The sequence below is a fragment of the Theropithecus gelada genome, chromosome X, assembly GCF_003255815.1.
Source record: "Theropithecus gelada isolate Dixy chromosome X, Tgel_1.0, whole genome shotgun sequence".
NCBI classification, from domain to species: Eukaryota; Metazoa; Chordata; class Mammalia; order Primates; family Cercopithecidae; genus Theropithecus; species Theropithecus gelada.
Window position 1 is genome coordinate 91,971,357 of NC_037689.1, and position 18,357 is coordinate 91,989,713.

Consider the following 18,357-nt stretch of genomic DNA (forward strand, 5'->3'; position numbering starts at 1 on the left):
TATTTCATAATTGGTGTCTGAAATTGCTACTGATTTCTGTATGTCAATTTTGTATCTGCAACTTTACTGAATGTGTTTGATTAGTTCCAATGGTTTTCTGGTGGGATCTTCTGTTTCTTCTAGATATAAGATTATGTTGTCTGGAAGGAAGGATATTTTGACTTCCTTTTTTCCAGTTTGAAAGACTTTTTTTTTTTTTTTTCATTTTCTTGCCTGATGGCTCTGGCTAGGACTTCTAGTACTGTGTTGAATAGAAGTGGTGAAAGTGGGCATCCTTGTCTTGTTCTAATTCTTAGCTGAAGGGCATTGAATTTTTCCCCATTTAGTATAATGTTAGCTATGAGTTTGTTGCATATGGGCTTTATTATTTTAAGGTTTTGTCTTTCTATGCCTACTCTGTTGAGAGTGTTTTATTTTATTATGAAAGGGAGTTGAATTTTGTCAAATGTTTTTTCTGTGTCTATTGAGATGATCACATGGTTTCTCTCCTTCATTCTGTTGATGTGATGCACCATGTTTATCGATTTCTGTATGTTGAACCACCCTTACATCACTGGAATAAATCCACTTGATCATGGTGTATTTTCTTTTTGATGTGCTGTTGGATTTGGCTTACCAGTATTTTGCTGAGGATTTTTGCATCTAAGTTCATCAGGGATATCGGCCAGTAGTTTTCTTTTTTTGTTGTGTCCTTGTCTGGTTGTGGTATCAGGGTAATGCTGGCCTCATAGAATGAGTTAGGGAGAATTCGCTCGTCTTTAATTTTTTTGAATAATTTGAGGAGATGCCATTGTCTATCAAATTCAAACATAAAATAAAGCCTTTAAACGAAAGAGGCCCATAGGTGACAATAAGGATCCCTGACACCCAAATCGCCAAGATCTCAAACAGACTCGCTGACACTAGAAACTGAGATTTAGGCTTCCTCAACCACTTAGTAGCAGGGAAAACTGTTTCAGAACTATAGGTTATCTATACTCTCACCACTTCTATTCAACATAGAACTGGAAGTCCTAGCCAGAGCAATCAGACAAGAGAAATAAATAAAGGGCATCAAAATCAGTAAAGAGGGAGTCAAACTGTCGCGGTTTGTTGATTATATGATTGTATATCTGGAAAACCTGAAGGACTCCTCCACAAAAGCTTCTGGAACTGAAGCACGAATTCAGCAAACTTTCAGGATACAAAATTAATGTACAAAAATCAGTAGCTCTGCTATACACCAACAGCAACCAAGCTGAGAATCAAATCAAGAACTCAACTCCTTTTACAATAGCTGCAAAAATAAATAAAATAAAATAAAATAAAATAAAATACTTGGAATATACCTAACCAAGGAGGTGAAAGACCTCTACAAGGAAAACTACAAAACACTGCTGAAAGAAATCACAGATGACACAAACAAATGGAAACACATCCCATGCTCATGGATGGGTAGAATCAATATTGTGAAAATGACCATACTACCAAAAGCAATCTACAAATTCAATGCAATTTCCATCTGAATACCACCATCGTTCTTCACACAACTAGAGAAGATAATCCTAAGATTCATATGGAACCAAAAAAGAGTCCACATAGCCAAAGCAAGACTAAGCAAAAAGAACAAATCTGGAGGCATCACATTGCCGGACTTCAAACTGTACTATAAGGCCATAGTCACCAAAACAGCATGGTACTGGTATAAAAGTAGGCACACAGACCAATGGATCAGAATATAGAACCCAGAAATAAAGCCACATACTTACACCCAACTGATCTTCGACAAAGCACACAAAAACTGAAGGTGGGGAAAGGACACCCTGTTCAACAAATGGTGCTGAGATAATTGACAAGCCACATGTAGAAGAATGAAACTGGATCCTCATCTCTCACCTTATACAAAAATCAACTCAAGATGGATCAAGGACTTAAATCTAAGACCTGAAACTATGAAAATTCTAGAAGATAACATCAGAAAAACCCTTCTAGACATTGGCATAGGCAAAGACTTCATGACCAAGAACTCAAAAGCAAATGCAAGAAAAACAATGATAAATAGGTGGGACTTAAACTAAAAAGTTTCTGCACAGCAAAAGGAATGGTAAACAGGCAAGTCACAGAGTGGGAAAAAAATCTTCACAATCTAAACATCCGAAAGAGGACTAATATCTGGAATCTACAAGGAACTGAAACAAATTAGCAAGAAAAAGACAAACAATCCCATGAAAAAATGGGCAAAAGACATGAATAGACAATTCTCAGAGAAGATATTCAAATGGCCAGCAAACATATGAAAACATCACCAATGATCAGGGAAATGCAAATCAAAACCACAGTGTGATACCACCTTACTCCTGCAAGAGTGACCATAATAAATAAATAAATGAATAAAAATAGATGTTGTCGGGGATGCGGTGAAAAGGAAACACTCTTACACCACTGGTGGGAATGTAAGCGAGTACAAAGCACTAGTGTGCAACTAGTACTAACCGTGGAAAAGAGAAGTGTGGAGATTCCTTAAAGAACTAAAAGTAGAACTACCATTTGGTCCAGCAATCCCACTACTAGGTATCTACCCAGAGGAATAGAAGTAATTATATGAAAGAGATACTTGCATATGCATGTTTATAGCAGCAAAATTTGCAATTGCAAAAATATGGAACCAGCCCAAATGCCCATCAATCAGTGAATGGATACCACTCAGCCATAAAAAGGAATGAAATAGTGGCATTTGCAGCAATCTGGATGGAATCGGGGATCATTACTCTAAGTGAAGTAACTCAGTAATGGAAAACGAAACATTGTATGTTGTCACTCATAAAATGTTGCTAAGCTTTGAAGATGCAAAGGCAAAAGAATGATACGGTGGACTTTGGGGACTTGGGGGGAAAAGGTTGGGAGGGGGGTGAGGGATAAAAGACCACAAATTGGGTACAGTGTATACTGCTTGGGTGATGGGTGCACCAAAATCTCACAAGTCACCACTAAATAACTTAGGTAACCAAACACCACCTGTTCCTGAAAACCGTATGGAAATAAAATGAAAATGAACTATAGGATGAATGGCCCACAGGTATCCCTTTCTGGGGCAAATGCTGGGCCATTGATTTTATATGACTCTCCCACTAAATGGCCTCTCTAGCTTCCCCAAATTTTGTCAATGGAACCGATAGCTCTATATAATAGAGACTTGGCCACCTTTGGTGCCACCTCCGGGGTCATATAGCCATATACAGCCCTGGTGGTCCATTGGTTCCCTCATAATACTCAACACTTTCTGGCCTTACTCAACACAGGTTCTCTGGTCACTTGAATTCCTGGGGATCCTTCCAAAATGAAGCAGAGGATTCTTTTTCACCAAGGTGGATTATGGGCTATAGAAGCAAGGGTATGCAATCCCCTGCCAACCCTCACAATTGAGACCATTACTCTGTGTGATTTTTACCATGGTCATAGCATCCATTAAATTCAACAGCCTGATAATTTGCATTGATGCCCTGACTCAAAGAACAACAAGATGGGTCAAACTAAAAATGGTGTGTTAATTATTGGAGCCAAATGGACCCCAGTAATACTTTCCATATGGGTGAAATTTGTCAATCCCCGCAAATACATGAATATATTTGGACTCCAAGTCATGGATTCCCAACTCTGATTCCCATTTCCTGAGCACAATCCCCATACTCTATTTCTGTTTCCTTTTTTTTTTGTTTTTTGACCCAAATGCAATCCACAAAGAGTTGACACCTGGACCCAGGGCAGGATAATACACTGGGATCCACTGGCCATAGATGGAACAGTAAAATATCCAACATAACTTTTCTATTTTTTCTGGAATGCAGGCACTACCACTTTCTAAGGCTTTCCACAGTTATGATGCATTTAAAGGTTAGCTAATTTCAGGCCCTTCCTAACAGGAAATATAAGTGTTGGCCTATAGACCCATGCCTACCACCATGTAGATCTTGCAGAAAGGAGAGAAAGATGGCTGTCACTGACCTAGCTATGCCTGATATGGCTGATGGTTTGGATCTGGGACACAGTTTCCTCTACTCAATGCCAGGCCACCAAGGCAGTATTGCACCCACAGTGTCATCTCTATCCGTAGTGTACAACTAGTCCTCTACAAAACCATAGACTAGGCATATGAACAGTATCCTGACCAGCCGTCAGGATGAACGAAAAATAACGTGGTCCTACACTGGTAGTGCTCCCTGGAGCTACCTTTAGCGTAGTTATGATGATAGACTTTCTGACCTTGACCTGTGCCTCCAAGTCCTGGATTTGGCTCAAGAGTCATACTGGCCCTGGGAGGCCATCGCCACATCCTGGATGATGACTACAGTCCAGCCAACCAAAGTATCTCAAAGGATGACCACAGACCAAACAACCACCACCTTCTAGACTCCTGGGTCATAACTCTCTCCTTCCCCATCCTCCTCATTGTGTGCATAAAACCACACTTTTAAGACCAGCTTCACTAGAGTTTCCATACTCACCCTAGTAGAACAAAGCCCATTACCACCAAGACTAAAACTTTGCCCCCGTGTGCCTCCTGAGGCAAGGCTACTGCTTGAGGCTACCTACCCCCTGTGTTAATCTGTGTGTATTCACTGCTGAAGTTACATCCCAAAGGCCGGACCTCACACAATGCAAGGCCTGCTTCCTGCCCCCACGAGCAGAGCCCCCTCTTATTTGCTGACCTGAAGCTCATGAAACAAACCCATAAAGCCATCCATACCAAACGTTATCGTTTTAAGGCCTTGGGTTTTCCTCTATGCTGTCCAGGTCCAGATCGAGGGGATGCTGATGTATCAGGTCTGGTACCAGGCCCATGATTCCAGGTCAGGCAATTATCCAAATGCATGTGGTCCTATATGTTTTCCTATGCCCACATAGCATAAGCAGACATAATACCCCGCACAATAAAGAAACCCTCAGGTAAACTTGAGAGTGGCATGTGCCAGTCTCCTAGATGACTCCCGCCTGCTAAGCTCACTCTTAGAAACCTCACCTGCACATTGCTAACGCTGCTCTTCCTCACTCCACTCACTCCTCACCCGCCCCTCCACTCTGTGGGCTGTCAGAAATTGGTCCGTTTCCCCTCCCCTGACACTATTAGAAACTCCTACAGGGGGGCTCCTTTTCCTGTATATATTTCCAGGTGCTCCACTCCCTCCCCCACGCTTCCCTTTCCCTTCCTCTGGGACGCCCCCACTTTAACTACCCCTGAGTGAATAATACACCTTTGAAATACTTGAGATAATTGCTGGCTCTGGTGTGGAGTGTGCTTGACACTGATACCTTTAAGAAGAGGGGAGCAGCAGACCTGACAGCTAGCCAGGTCGTCGGGCTGTACCACCGTCGATAGGAGAATAAACGCACTGTGATGTATTTGTACAATGGAATACCACTCAGCAATAAAAACGAACAACCTGTCAATACACACAACAAAAAGGATGAATCTCAAAAAAACGTTAAGTTGAGCAAAAGAAGCCTGAAATAAATGAGCACTGTGGTTCAGTTTCTATAAAGTTGCGGAAGAGGCAAAATTAATCTGCGGTAATAGAAATCAGAAAAGGGGTTGGCACTGGAGGGAGGGGTGGGTGGATACTGACTGACTGCAAAGGAACACAAAGGAACTTTCTGGGGCGATTGAAGTCCTCTCTATTCTGATCTGTGTGACAGTTACCAAAGTGAACGCATTGGACAAAAATCAGCCATCTCTATACTTAACCATTTGAATTTGTGCATTTTTGTGTATGTAATTTATACTCCCAATTTAAAGTGCTGCCAGTATAAGAAAAGGAATAAAACAAAAAAAAACCTGCTACCCCAACTTACTTTTTGTTTTATATTGTTTTCCGCACTTTTGTTCTCAATCTTTCTGTTTATTTTTATTTATTTATTTATTTATTTATGTAAACGTCTTTCTTGGTTCTCATTTTAAAAATACAACCCGAAGGTCTCTTTTGGATTTTTGGTGAGTTTAGCAGATTCACAATTACATTTACTATAATTATTTTACATTAAGACTTACTCATGCCATATTATTTGGCCATATATGAACAACCCATAGCTCAACAGCCTGAGACATATTTGGAAGCTACAATGAACAGAGCTGGGATGGAACTATATGGGTGATCTTTGTTCCCTGACCAAAGTCAAACTGAACTTGCCAGTTGAGAATTTTCTTATGGATGGAACAAAATAGGACATGCAGCTGCTCTTATGCAATTTTGGATAGTAAGAACTCAGGGGGAACTTGCCATAATGTAAATTATGCATATGATAAACATATCCTAATTAGAACAGTGTTGTGTTGGCTCAAGACAAGATAAATAGATCAACAGAAAAGATCACAAAGCCCAGAGACAGACCTTTGCATGTAGGGAATTTGATAAGCGTAACATTTTTTGGCACTGCAAGTCAGTGTTGCAATGATGAACATTTGATGGAAAGTACATACTTCAAACCCCCCAAATAAAAAGCCCCACTCCAAAGATGACCACTCTTAAAAGGTTGACGAGTAGCCCTTTAGACTTCTTCTGTGCATTTACACTAGTATTTTTACCCACAGAAATGTATAATTGAGTTTTGCTTTGTGTTACCAAATAATGACAATCCTATATATTATTCCTCAACATTTTAAAACTCAAGAATAGATGTTTTTTCACGTCATACCTGTATATCTTCCTTAATCTTTCAACTTACACACGGTAGTTAGTCACAGTGTAGTTTTTAAAAAGCATTCTTACTGATGAATATTTCTGTCATTTCCAATTTTGGTAACCATTATATACAAGACAGCAATGACAATTCTTGCACACATCTCCTTGTGCATAGGATTGGGTGGTTCTCTAGGATTAGGGTCGCCAGAGTTAGCAAATAAAAGTACAGGAAACCCAGTTACCTTTGAATTTCCCATAAGCAATGAATAATTTCTTAGCATTTAGTAAGTGTTTTAGCATAAGAATGTCTCAAATATTGCATACAGGACACACTTATACTAAAAAAGTGTTTGCTGTGAATCTGAAATTCAAGCTTAACTGGGAGTCCATTATTTTATTTGGTACCAATATGAAGGATGAATACCTGTAAGTGAATTTTTGTTGTTGAGTGTATATGCATTTAATATTGTACAGCTGATTGACAGTCTTTACAATGGCGTTTTGCCATATTTGATATTAATCTACTTAAAAGATGGATTTGCTGTATGTTGAGTAAAGAATTGTATCTCTTTGTTGTGTTATGAGTATTTCCCTGATTGCTGGTGGGATCAAAGAATTTTCTTTTTTCGATTCTCCTGCATCAGCCTCCCGAGTGGCTGGGATTACAGGCACACACCACCACGCCTAATTTTTGTATTTTTAGTCGAGGCAGGATTTCACCATGTTGGCCAGGCTGGTCTTGAACTCCTGACCTCAAGAGATCTGCCCGCCTCAGCCTCCCAAAGTGCTGGGATTACAGGTGTGAGCCATTGTGCCCGACCTGAAGATTTTGTTGTTTGTTTGTTTTTTATTATTATACTTTAAGTTCTGGGGTACATGTGCACAACATGCAGGTTTGTTGGCCATCTGAATTTCTGACTCTGGGGAGTAGGTTCATATGTTTTGCCCGTTTTCTACATTTTCTTTACTTTTTTAGAGCAGGCTAGCATGGGCAGTGTGTGGGGTGGTAAAGGGAGGCAGGGCATAGGCCTATGCTGCTGCAGAGAGAAGCAGAGAGAGAGCATGAGGAGAAGGAAGCTTGAATGCATCACTCAGTCTGAGTATGCCTAGCAAGCACACTGCTCTCAGCTTGGGTCATCCTCTGGCAGTCCCTCTTCAAAAGTGTAAAGCATTTTGGCCTTGGCTTTTCCTCTTTCCTTGGCCTACAGAGGCCCTCTCAGGTCTGTCTGTGGACACAGTAGTGGATTGGATAGCTTTTTGGTGAAGTTGGGTGACTTTGTCATGGGGAGAACAGAGAGCAGTTGTGAGCAAATACTACAGTGGGGAGCGATCCAGGGAACAGAGCTCTTCTTCACCTCACAGACTAAAACCCTCCACATAACCAGCAGTTGGGTTCAGTGGGCAATGTAGAGAGGATTCTATAGTACTTACAGTATCTTAATGAGAGTCTGCAGCCAAAGACTCACCAGTTACAGTTTTAAAGAAACTTGTATAATTCCCACTACTGTGCGTTGCAATAATTCCTTTTTCTTTTTCTTTTCTTTTCTTTTTTTTTTTTTTTTTTTTTGAGACAGAGTCTCGCTCTGTCACCAAGCTGGAGTGCAGCGGCACAATCTCAGCTCACTGCAACCTCTGCCTCCCAGGTTCAAGCGATTCTCTTGCCTCAGCCTCCCGAGTAGCTGGGACTACAGGCACGCGCTACCACGCCCAGCTAATTTTTGTATTTTTAGTAGAGACGGGGTTTCACCATGTTGGCCAGGATGGTCTCGATCTCCCGACCTCGTGATCCGTGTGCCTCAGCCTCCCAAAGTGCCGGGATTGCAGGCAAGAGCCACCGCGCCCCGCCCATTGCAATGATTTCTAATGCATATCTCTTGTTTCTGTTGTCTGCATTTTCCAGGCTTCTTTAAATATAAAAAACCCTTATGGAAGAAAAACCATGTGAATAATTTGATCGATAATGACAAGACGTTTGATGCAATTTAAAGTACATTGGCAAAGAAGAATAAGAGGAAGAAGATGAAGGAGAGGGAGGAGGAGTTGGCGGCGAAGGTGAAGAAGAAAGCCTGCTAGGCCGGGCGCGGTGGCTCAAGCTTGTAATCCCAGCACTTTGGGAGGCCGAGACGGGAGGATCACGAGGTCAGGAGATCGAGACCATCCTGGCTAACCCGGTGAAACCCCGTCTCTACTAAAAAATACAAAAAACTAGCCGGGCGAGGCGGCGGGCGCCTGTAGTCCCAGCTACTCGGGAGGCTGAGGCAGGAGAATGGCCTGAACCCGGGAGGCGGAGCTTGCAGTGAGCTGAGATCCGGCCACAGCACTCCAGCCTGGGCGACAGAGTGAGACTCCGTCTCAAAAAAAAAAAAAAAAAAGAAGAAAGCCTGCTAAAAAGTTTGGTTCACAGGGAAACATCTCCAGGTTGAAAAGTGGTATGTGAGTCGGGGCCCAATCAAGAGAGAGAAACCATGCAGGTTATTTGGACAGAGCACAGTGAATACAAAACATAGCTAAGTGGTAGAAGGAGGTTACCTACTAAAAGGCGTAAAAGAGGACTTTGAGAACTTTAAGGGGTCCAGGAGTAGCAGTTGCAAGAGAGCAGCTACTACCTCTAGGATGAGGAATAGCAGGCAATAAAGGAGTAGGAGAGTTCACTGTCCCTTCCGAGCTGAGAATCAGACCTCTTTGAAGAGGATGTGGCTCCCAAAAGAACTTGCAGCCTGCCAGTGGTGTGGAAACTTACCAGAGAGTGTGGGCCTTTGCTGGTCTGTGGAAGAGACCACCAAGGCAGGAAGGTGGTGGGCGGTGGTGGTGCATGCGAAGGCTGGAGCTGCTCAGAGGCAACTGATAGTAGGGAGATCATGGTCTGGAGGTGCAACTGGAGCTTGCCTGCACTGGTCTTTGATCTCCTTCAGTGAATATCATCAAACGGGAGACTGCTACTAGGAGGAGGGATGAATTTTCCTGCTGGGATTTGTAGAGTCACCCCCAGTGCTCTCTATGGCCAGAGACTAACATTCTGTTAGCTGGCATAGGAGAAAGATTCACAAGGATCACCTCTAGTGTGACAAAGCAGGGCAAAGAAGGAGTAACTTGGACTTGACAGACAATATGTTGATAAATGTTACAATCGGTATCCGAAACCAACAACATATTTAGCCCAAATGAACAGAGTACTTCCCGCGAAGAGCGGGAACAAGGACAACAAAAAAGTTTCACATCACCGCTATTAGCTAACAGGGTACCACAGTCCTAGTCAGCGTGATAAGAAAAGGGAAAATGAATATTGTATTAACAATATGCAGAGACTGTGATTGCCTACCTAGAAAACGTGCAAGAATCCACTGAAAAAGCATTCTGATTAAGGAGAGGTGATATTAAGATGGCCGTATGCCCCAAAGTATACAAAACCAGGAGGCTTCCTGTATGTCAGAAATAAGTAATTAGAAGACATAATGGGAAATACACAATTCATAGCAGCAATGAAACTAAAAAGACTGCCAAACTTAAAGACAAACTTAAGAATTATGCAAAAGGTATATAAAGCAAACTAAAAGGTGACTGAAGTATTCTGATTAAAAAGCAAAATCAATGGAAGAAGATGAAGAACATGCTATATTTTGTGGCTGAGGAGCCTCCATCTTCTCGTGTTACTGACATGTTATTTATTCTCATAGTAGACTATAAGTCCTAAGAAATTCTAGTTAACATTCAAGCCAGGGATATTTTTTTTTAACTTGAAAACTTTGATTTTGAAGTTCTTATAGAGGACAACATTTTCCAAAATATTTTGAAAAAATTTTGTAAAAGAAGAATAGTGAGGGGGGAATTAGTTCTACTCACACAAAAACAATTTCTAAATCTTTACAGCAGAATTAGCAACAACAGAATTTAGATCAATGGAAGAAATTTGAAGTGCAAGCGTGGACATTATATGGAAATTTAGTACATGTTATTGCGAAGTATAACAATTGCTATATAAAAGTCGACTGTAAGCCGGGCGCGGTGGCTCACGCCTGTAATCTCAGCACTTTGGGAGGCCGAGGAGGGCGGATCACGAGGTCAGGAGATCGAGACCATCCTGGCTAACACGGTGAAACCCTGTCTGTACTAAAAATACAAAAAATTAGCCGGGCCTGGTGGCGGGCGCCTGTAGTCCCAGCTACTCGGGAGGCTGAGACAGGAGAATGGCGTGAACCCGGGAGGCGGAGCTTGCAGTGAGCCGAGATTGCACCGCTGCACTCCAGCCTGGGCGACAGAGCCAGACTCCGTGTCAAAAAAAAAAAAAAAAAAAAAAAAAGTCACCGTAATCCCAGCACTTTGGGAGGCTGAGGAAGGCGGGCTTGAGGTCAGGCGTTCAAGACCAGCCTGGCCAACAGGGCAAAACCCCGTCTCTACTAAAAGTGCAAATATTAGCCGGGCGTGATGGCAGGCGCCTGTAATCCCAGCTACTCAGGAGGCTGAGGCAGGAGAAGCTTGAACTCAGGAGGCGGAGGTTGCAGTGAGCCGAGATCGCACCCCTACACTCCAGCCTGAGTGACAAGAGCGAGACTCCGTAACAACAACAACAACAACGTGACCGTTTTGTTATGTGTGAGGAGGCTGTGCTGGTTACTGTCTAGAAAGGTTAGGATGAAAGAAAGGAATGCTAAGTTGTACCACATGATACAATAAGAGAACGCACTTGCTGGAGTGGAGGAGTCTTCTTGCTATTTATTTGCAGGCTTCCTAGCGGCTGACCTCAAAGCAGGAGTCGATTTAAGGTCCTCAAATCTCAGATGAGAGTTGAAATGGGAGCGCGCTCTGTAGAGAAAGGATGAGGCGCAGTGACATGGGAGTAAGAGAAGTAAGAAGAGGATGTCATTATGCGAATGGTGGTTTGGAAAGTTAGATTACAATTAACAATAACTTTCCAGACTGTGTAGGAGAGAAATAATACACAAGAGAACTGATGTTGTGCACCCCAGATCCACTGATCATAAAGAAAAGGAAACATATCTTCAGTTCTCCATGGAGGTCACTTGTTTCCCGGGTCCTTCCTCCACATCTCGATGACCACACGGTGCAAGCAATGTAGATACGATGTACGCTATAATAATGAAACGAACGCAAAGGAAAACTCACTGAGTGGTTACTCTAGGCCAGGCACTGAGCAAAGCAGTAGATGATCTGAAGAGGAAGCTGCAGAGGCAGCCGCTGGACAGAAATGCCTACGCTCTTAGGGAGTATTCTCCACAGGAGAGAAGGAGGGATACGAAGATAATCCAGAATGATCGGATTCATCACAACAGGTAACAGTCATTAAGCGCTTCCACTGGGCCTGGCTTTTAGGCTTATGGTCTCTTTCAAGCCTCACATGAGCAGCCCCACCTCTGGGAGCAGCGCCCCCGCATCCCTCAGGCTCTTAGCCTGCGGTACTGTTTTCTGCCAGAAGAGGCACTGCGGGGCGGCGCCCGCCCATTCCCACAGCTCCAGGAAGACCCGGGCGGCGGAGGCTTAGCCCCCTCCCCTCCCGCTTCCTCCTCTTCCTCCTGCCGGTCTGAGGGCGGCGGTCTCCGACTCAACACCCTGGGGCTCCGGGTCTTCTCAGCAGCCGCCGCAGCAGCCGCGGCGACGTCACTGTCCTCGCGGCCTGGCACACAGCGCTCAGGCCGCCGAATGCCCGTGGACGCGCATCTCTTCCCAGAGTTCCTGCTTCCTGGGCCAGCCAAAGCCGCAGGTGAGAACGTCCGCGGTAGAGGTGACACCCAGGGCCTGCGGGTCTCGGAGGCCCGGTAGCCTCCTCCTCTCCTCCTTGCCCAAGAAACCCCCATGGGGGCGCCTGCAGCAGGGACACCAAGTGCTCCCCGGAGCCCTGGGAGCACTTCTTCTGAGGCGTGGAGCCCCTGCTCAGGTGCTTCTGAAAGTTCCTTTGTAGACCCCAGAAACCCCTAGGCAACTGTCTATCCCGCCCCGCGCCCCCGCCGCCCCCCGCCCCCGCCCCCGCAGTACCCCGCGGGTCCCCAACATCCCCGATGCGCATGCCCAGGGGCCCTGTGAGCTACAAAGTAGCTGAGCTGGTGCAGTACCTGCTGGTTAAGAACCGGAAGACGGTGGCGATCAAAAGGGCAGACATGCTGAAGTATGTCATCAAAAGGTACAGGAGCTTCCTCCCTGAGATTTTCAAGGAAGCCTCTGCCCTCCCCGAGTTAGTCTTTGGGTTCTATCTGAAGGAACTTGATTCAGCAGAGCACTCCTATGTCTTGATGAGAAAAATCGATCCTGCCCTGGTTTGGGGCCTGACAGGCGACCAGGGCACACCAAAGACCCGGCTCCTGATGATTACTCTGGACTCCATCTTCATGCAGGCCAGCTGTGTCCCCGAGGAGGTGGTCTGGGAGGTGTTGAGGGTGTTGGAGGCACATTTCGTCTAAAAAGCGTTTCGTCTTTGGGGAGTTCGTGAAGCTCATCACCAAAGCTAGTGTGCAGCAGAAGTATCTGGTGCACAAATAGGTGTCCCACAGTAATCCCACGCTCTAGGTATTCTTGTGGGGGCTCTCAAAGGAAACAAGACAGATGGAAGTCCCGAAGTTTGTGACCAAAGTGAAGGACACCCACCCCGGTTCCTTTCCGTGGCAGTAAATGAGGCATTGAGAGAAGAGGAGGAGATACCCCGTGCCCGAGATGGCAGCTGCCGTTGGTGACGTGACAAGTGCCAGTGTTAGTGCCAGTTCCAGTTCCAGGGCCTATGCCATGGCTGAAGCAAGCATCAGCACCAGCACCAATGCAAGTGCCAGTTGCCAGTGCCAGGGCTAGAGCCATGGCTGGAGCAATTATCAGTACCTGGGACAGTGCCAGGGTGGTTGCAATCTCAGGCTAGCGTCAGGAACTCCTCCTGCCAGCAGTGAAGGCTGAGGCTGAGTCTTCACTTTGTTTTGCTGTGGGTAGTCAAAAGGGCCCCACAGCAGTGGGCGCTGGGGTCCTGACTTTTCGAGAGTCGAAGGGTAGAGTGGGGTTAGGGAGAACCTGCCGCCCATGGTATCTGTGTTCCAGTTCTATTTGTGTTTCTCAGTGATTTAGCTTTCAATTTGCATATTGCAAAGTTTTGTTTGCCTTAATTAACTTGTTTTATAATGACGATCAATTTACAGGAAGTAAACTGGTTAAAACTACATGATGGCAGAATTGTATCCAAGTTGAAACAAACGCCATCCTTAAGCATTTTTTCAAAATCCTTTGTTCCATAGACACTTGATTGAGTACTTAAGTTGAACATCTAGGTTTATGAATGACATTGGTCAAATGTTTTATTTTTCTCTGTTTCGGTTTTAGCAGGAGAGATTTGCCGTTTCATAAAAGAAATTGGGAGACTATCTCATTTTATGCCTGTAACTTATTATAGCATTGGAATAAGCTGTTCTTTGAAGGTTTGAGAGACTTTACCAGTACAATCCTTCCCCCCCTCCGAATATAAAAAGATAAAATAAAAAGCCGGTCAGTGTCTGTTGCACAAAATTACAACCGCTCTCTGCTTGTATTTGCCTAGTTCTCCAGAATGTAGGGAAAAATAAAAATTCAATGAATTAGACACCTTGCTCATCGACTCATTTATTCAACATACATTTACTGACTACCTACTATATGTGAGGCACTGTGCCGGGCGCTGGAGATACAGGAATGCACCAGACTCAGCCTCTGCCCCACATCTGAGAGTCTAGATGGGGCTGTCATGTAAGTAAATCAGCCAGATGTGGCAGTTTGATGTATTAATTGCTGGGATGAGGATAAGGACCAGGTGGTATGGGAGCCTAGAGGTGAGACACTTAACCCTGGGTGGCGGATGTCTGGGAACAAGGAGGGCTACCCTGTAGTGAGATGCCATCTGAGATCTGAAGCACTGAAGGAGTAGTAAGTGCAGTGTGTCCCCGAGGCAGGGTATTGTGGGCGTCGGGAGCAATCCATGTTCTTCAGTGGAACTGGAAGGTTAGAATTTCGGGAGACTGGGGAGAGGATCTGGGGGTGGGGACCTGTACAGGAGCCATGATCCTCAGTTGGTGGACTTCATGGCTGAGAGATTAAAAAATAATAATAATAAAATAAACGTGTAGTGGAAAGTGACTCTTTGGAAAGCAGCTGCTCTTGGCTCTTGGATGAGCCAGAGAAAAGACTCCACCTGTGGCATGCCTAGAAGCTGTCCTGGACTCTTGTCCCTGTGCAGTTTCCACAGTGCACACAGCAGGTGCTTTATATTCAGCATCCGTAAGGAGCGATGGGCAAGAGGGCAAGTGTTGCCCTCACCGGAGCTGATTCCCAGAAGCCACTGAGCAGATGTTCGCCCCTGAAGCCTGGGAGAGACAGAGCTCAGTGGGTTATATGACTACAGTTAGTTGTTGTTGTTTTAAGAAACAAAGGCCTAGATGTTAGAATGGATAAGTTATCCTGTTTATATCGAGGGAAAACTGTTTGTCGGGGTGAGAGATAAGTCTAGACTAGCCTGGAGCGAAGCCAGGAAGAGCCTTGATGGCTCTAACCTGATTTGGGGGGCCCAGGAAGCTATGGAGGTTTCCTGAGCAGGGAAGGATCTGATGAAGGCCAAACCCTACCAAAATTACAGTGGCCAGCACCAGCGTGGTTTTCAAAGGACCAGTATTCTCCATGCCTTAGAATGGTCCTGGTGGGTATAGTGATCATAATAACTAGCCTAAAATTATCTTCAGTTCTTAGAGATTGACGTGCATGTTTTACATCCCTGCCCGTTGGCCTTGCACAGCCTTTTTGTGCCCTTCGTCACAAACACCGTGGGATCCTGGCACCAGTTCTCTCAGGGCCTACCCTAGGATACGTAGGATCCAGATAATATTACGTTGTAACCCCTCACTCGCATTCCTCTGCTGGCGTCAAGGAAAGGCTGGAGGTGGTGGTGGTGGTGGTGGGGTGGTGCAGCGGGGGTGGAGGTATCATAATATGAAAACATGCAATCTGAGGTGAATGGGGAAAGGGTTTTGGAAGGGCTCTGTCTTAGTTTGGGGTGGGGATAGTGGGAGCCGATTATGTGTACCTCAATCTGAGGCCTTTCCTCCAAATCCCAAGCCACCTGCTCTCCATTTGAAGCCAATAAACATTGTCAGGTATGAAGGGTGTATGCATTTGGGCAGGGAGAGATGATACTTTTTCTGCGTTGTTACACTGAATTGCCCTCCTCAAGGCCATAGCAAGATACCTGTGGAAAAAGCATTGTCTATAGGCCACAGTCCTAACAGGTACTTAGGAACAAGCAATGCTGTCCCATGACTGTAACCACATACATGAGCCCAGATACGTATATATGTCTTAAGCTCCTCTCCATCTCCAACAACCAACCCTATCCCAACTAAATAATTTTCTCAAGAGGTGTAAAAAGATCTTGACCCATAAAACCACCAAACACTTCCAGATTTATTTCAGTCTTAATGAGAGAGAAGCAAGAGAGTGTGCCAGCAGGGAGGATGGGTCAGCCTCCTGTGGGAGTGGGTCCTCAAGAGTGTTGCTCTCCCCTGGGCATGCTGAGACACTAGAGCTGCCCCGCCTGCAAAGCCGAGGAGCCCACTCTGGGAGCACCAGTGGGACTCAGCTCCTCATTCAGAAAGTAAGCAGATCAAAGTAATTTGACGTGGGCCCTTATGAGGGCCTCCCACCCATTACTGTGTGTCTGAAAGGCCCGCCGTCTCTCCATTGACCTTGGTGATTGCTTGTGTTGCAATTTCTAACAGGTTAAAGGAAGAAGTATGCTGCAACCCCCTTTGCAGAATTCTCCTGCTGATACTATGTTGCAGCACATATCAAGGTCACCTTAGGAGGGCAAAAGAAAAAAAATGAAGCCCTCCTCTTATGAAAACGAACAATGCGTAGTTGGAGACGAGGCCGTCTGTCTTTCGGTGGGGTAGAGGGGCCTGGGAACTCTTTGTCAGTATAGGGGTTAACGCCTTTTCTGAGATCCACAGATTCTTCCTCCACATGACCCTCCCACCTCTGCCCGTAAACACCGCCCAGTTTTCCTCAGCTATGAAGATGGTGTGCATTGCTAGGGGAAAGAGAGATGTTATTCCGTCCTCATTCCAGCATGTGAGATGTTAATCCGTCCTCATTCCTGCATGTAAGTGCCTCACCAGGGTCAGAGTCGCCAGCTGTGGAAAATTCATTGACTGGCCACAGCCCATTGCCACCAGGACCCAGGAACAAGCAGCGCTGCCTCGAGGAGGAGGGCGGACAGCCTAACAGGGCTAAGGAAGATGCTAGCTTTCTCCCTCTACAACCCCACCGCTGCCAAAGCTGACCACCCCCAGTTCACCTGACGTGTTGAAAGTTACATCAAATGCCACAAAGCAAAAACAGTCAAGCGTGCCAGCATTTATTTCAGGTCTGACGACTGGCGACTGGGACTCTGCGGTGAGCAGGGGCATGGAGCATCAGAAGGGGCTTGGTCACCATTCACGACTCTGTGTCTGTGGCTTCGGTGGTCTCAGATTCTGAGTGTCCGGTATCCTCCCCTAGGGAGGAAAGCAGAGTGACAAGTAGACCCTTGGGAGCCTTGGGGATTTCTGGCTTGGCCTGAGGTTCTCTTGGTGGAAGAGGAAGGGGAGGCGGATGGGCTTGGTGGTGAGCATTGAGAGAGGCAGGGATTGGCTCCGAAGGAGCTCTCGCCTGAAGCACTTGGTGAAACATGCCAGGGCTCTCTGGAACCGGCTCCTCCAAGACCCTCGCAGAAGAGCAGGTTCCCTGGGCAAGGCTGTGCCACTGGATGGGTCCTCCGTGGCATCAGACACAGCCACCCATTCCTCAGCGTCTTTTTGCGGCCCTTTCACATTCTAAAAGCCAGAATAAATAGCCAGATCCTAACGGTCCCTCCCATCCCTGGCTTCCTTCACCCCATCCAATAACTGTTGTGTGCATCTCTGGCCCTCTTCCAGGGGCTGGGGATGCAGCACTGACCTGCACAGACCAAAGCCCAGCCTCCTAGGGGACATTCCAGGACAATGGAGGGAAGCCAGACTCACCAGGTCAGCAGGTGCAAGGAAGGGAGTGAAGATCATGCTTCCGGGAGTGTGTGATGTGCCGGTAGGGACCAGCAGGACTTCATTGAAGACACCGGCGAAGCTCATCACTCTGCCGGGTGCAAAGAGGCCGAAGGCCTGCCCCCTCCACGCCCCATTCAGCCCCTCTGCCCCTGCCTCATCGTCCCTCCCTCCTACAGCCTTGTGCTCCAGTAGGGGATACATTTTTGGTATGTCACATTCGGTCTGTTCCTGTGTTTCTTACTCCCATTCCTCCAATCTTTCTTTCCTTTGCTTCTTCCTCCTGGCCCTCCCAGCAGGCTCGAGTCACGTTTCTGCTTGCCGAGCAAAACAACCCCGAGGGTCCTCCTCGAGAGAACATGATGTGTAGAGGTCTTCTACAGGTAGTTCATTGTATTTGGCAATGAATGATTCATTGCATGCCAAGGTCGCCCATGGTCCTAGTTTGCGATGAGTGGGACCATTCCAGGTTTAAAACTTAAAGGCCCCTGTCCTGGGAAAGCTCTCAGTCCCAGGGAAACTGGAACGGTTGGTCACCCTACTTCATTCATGTGGACACTATTGTCACATTACTGTGCACTGTTTTTCTCACATTTAATAGTTGAACCTTACAGATGAAATTGTAAGAGTGATCCTGATACATAAGACGTAGACATTTATGAGTAATCGATGTGTAT

At 45.6% G+C, this 18,357-nt stretch overlaps 1 protein-coding gene across 1 annotated transcript; it reads right to left on the reverse strand.

Moving 5' to 3' along the window:
- Positions 1 to 16,995: 16,995 nt before the first annotated feature.
- LOC112615828 (protein FAM236B-like) lies at positions 16,996 to 17,792 on the reverse strand. Its single transcript, XM_025372729.1, has 3 exons — positions 17,663 to 17,792; positions 17,310 to 17,473; positions 16,996 to 17,155 (listed from the first exon to the last, which is right to left on the reverse strand). Exons 1-3 carry the CDS (start codon positions 17,765 to 17,767, stop codon positions 17,128 to 17,130), a joined length of 297 nt encoding a protein of 98 aa, XP_025228514.1. The 5' UTR covers positions 17,768 to 17,792; the 3' UTR covers positions 16,996 to 17,127.
- Positions 17,793 to 18,357: the final 565 nt, after the last annotated feature.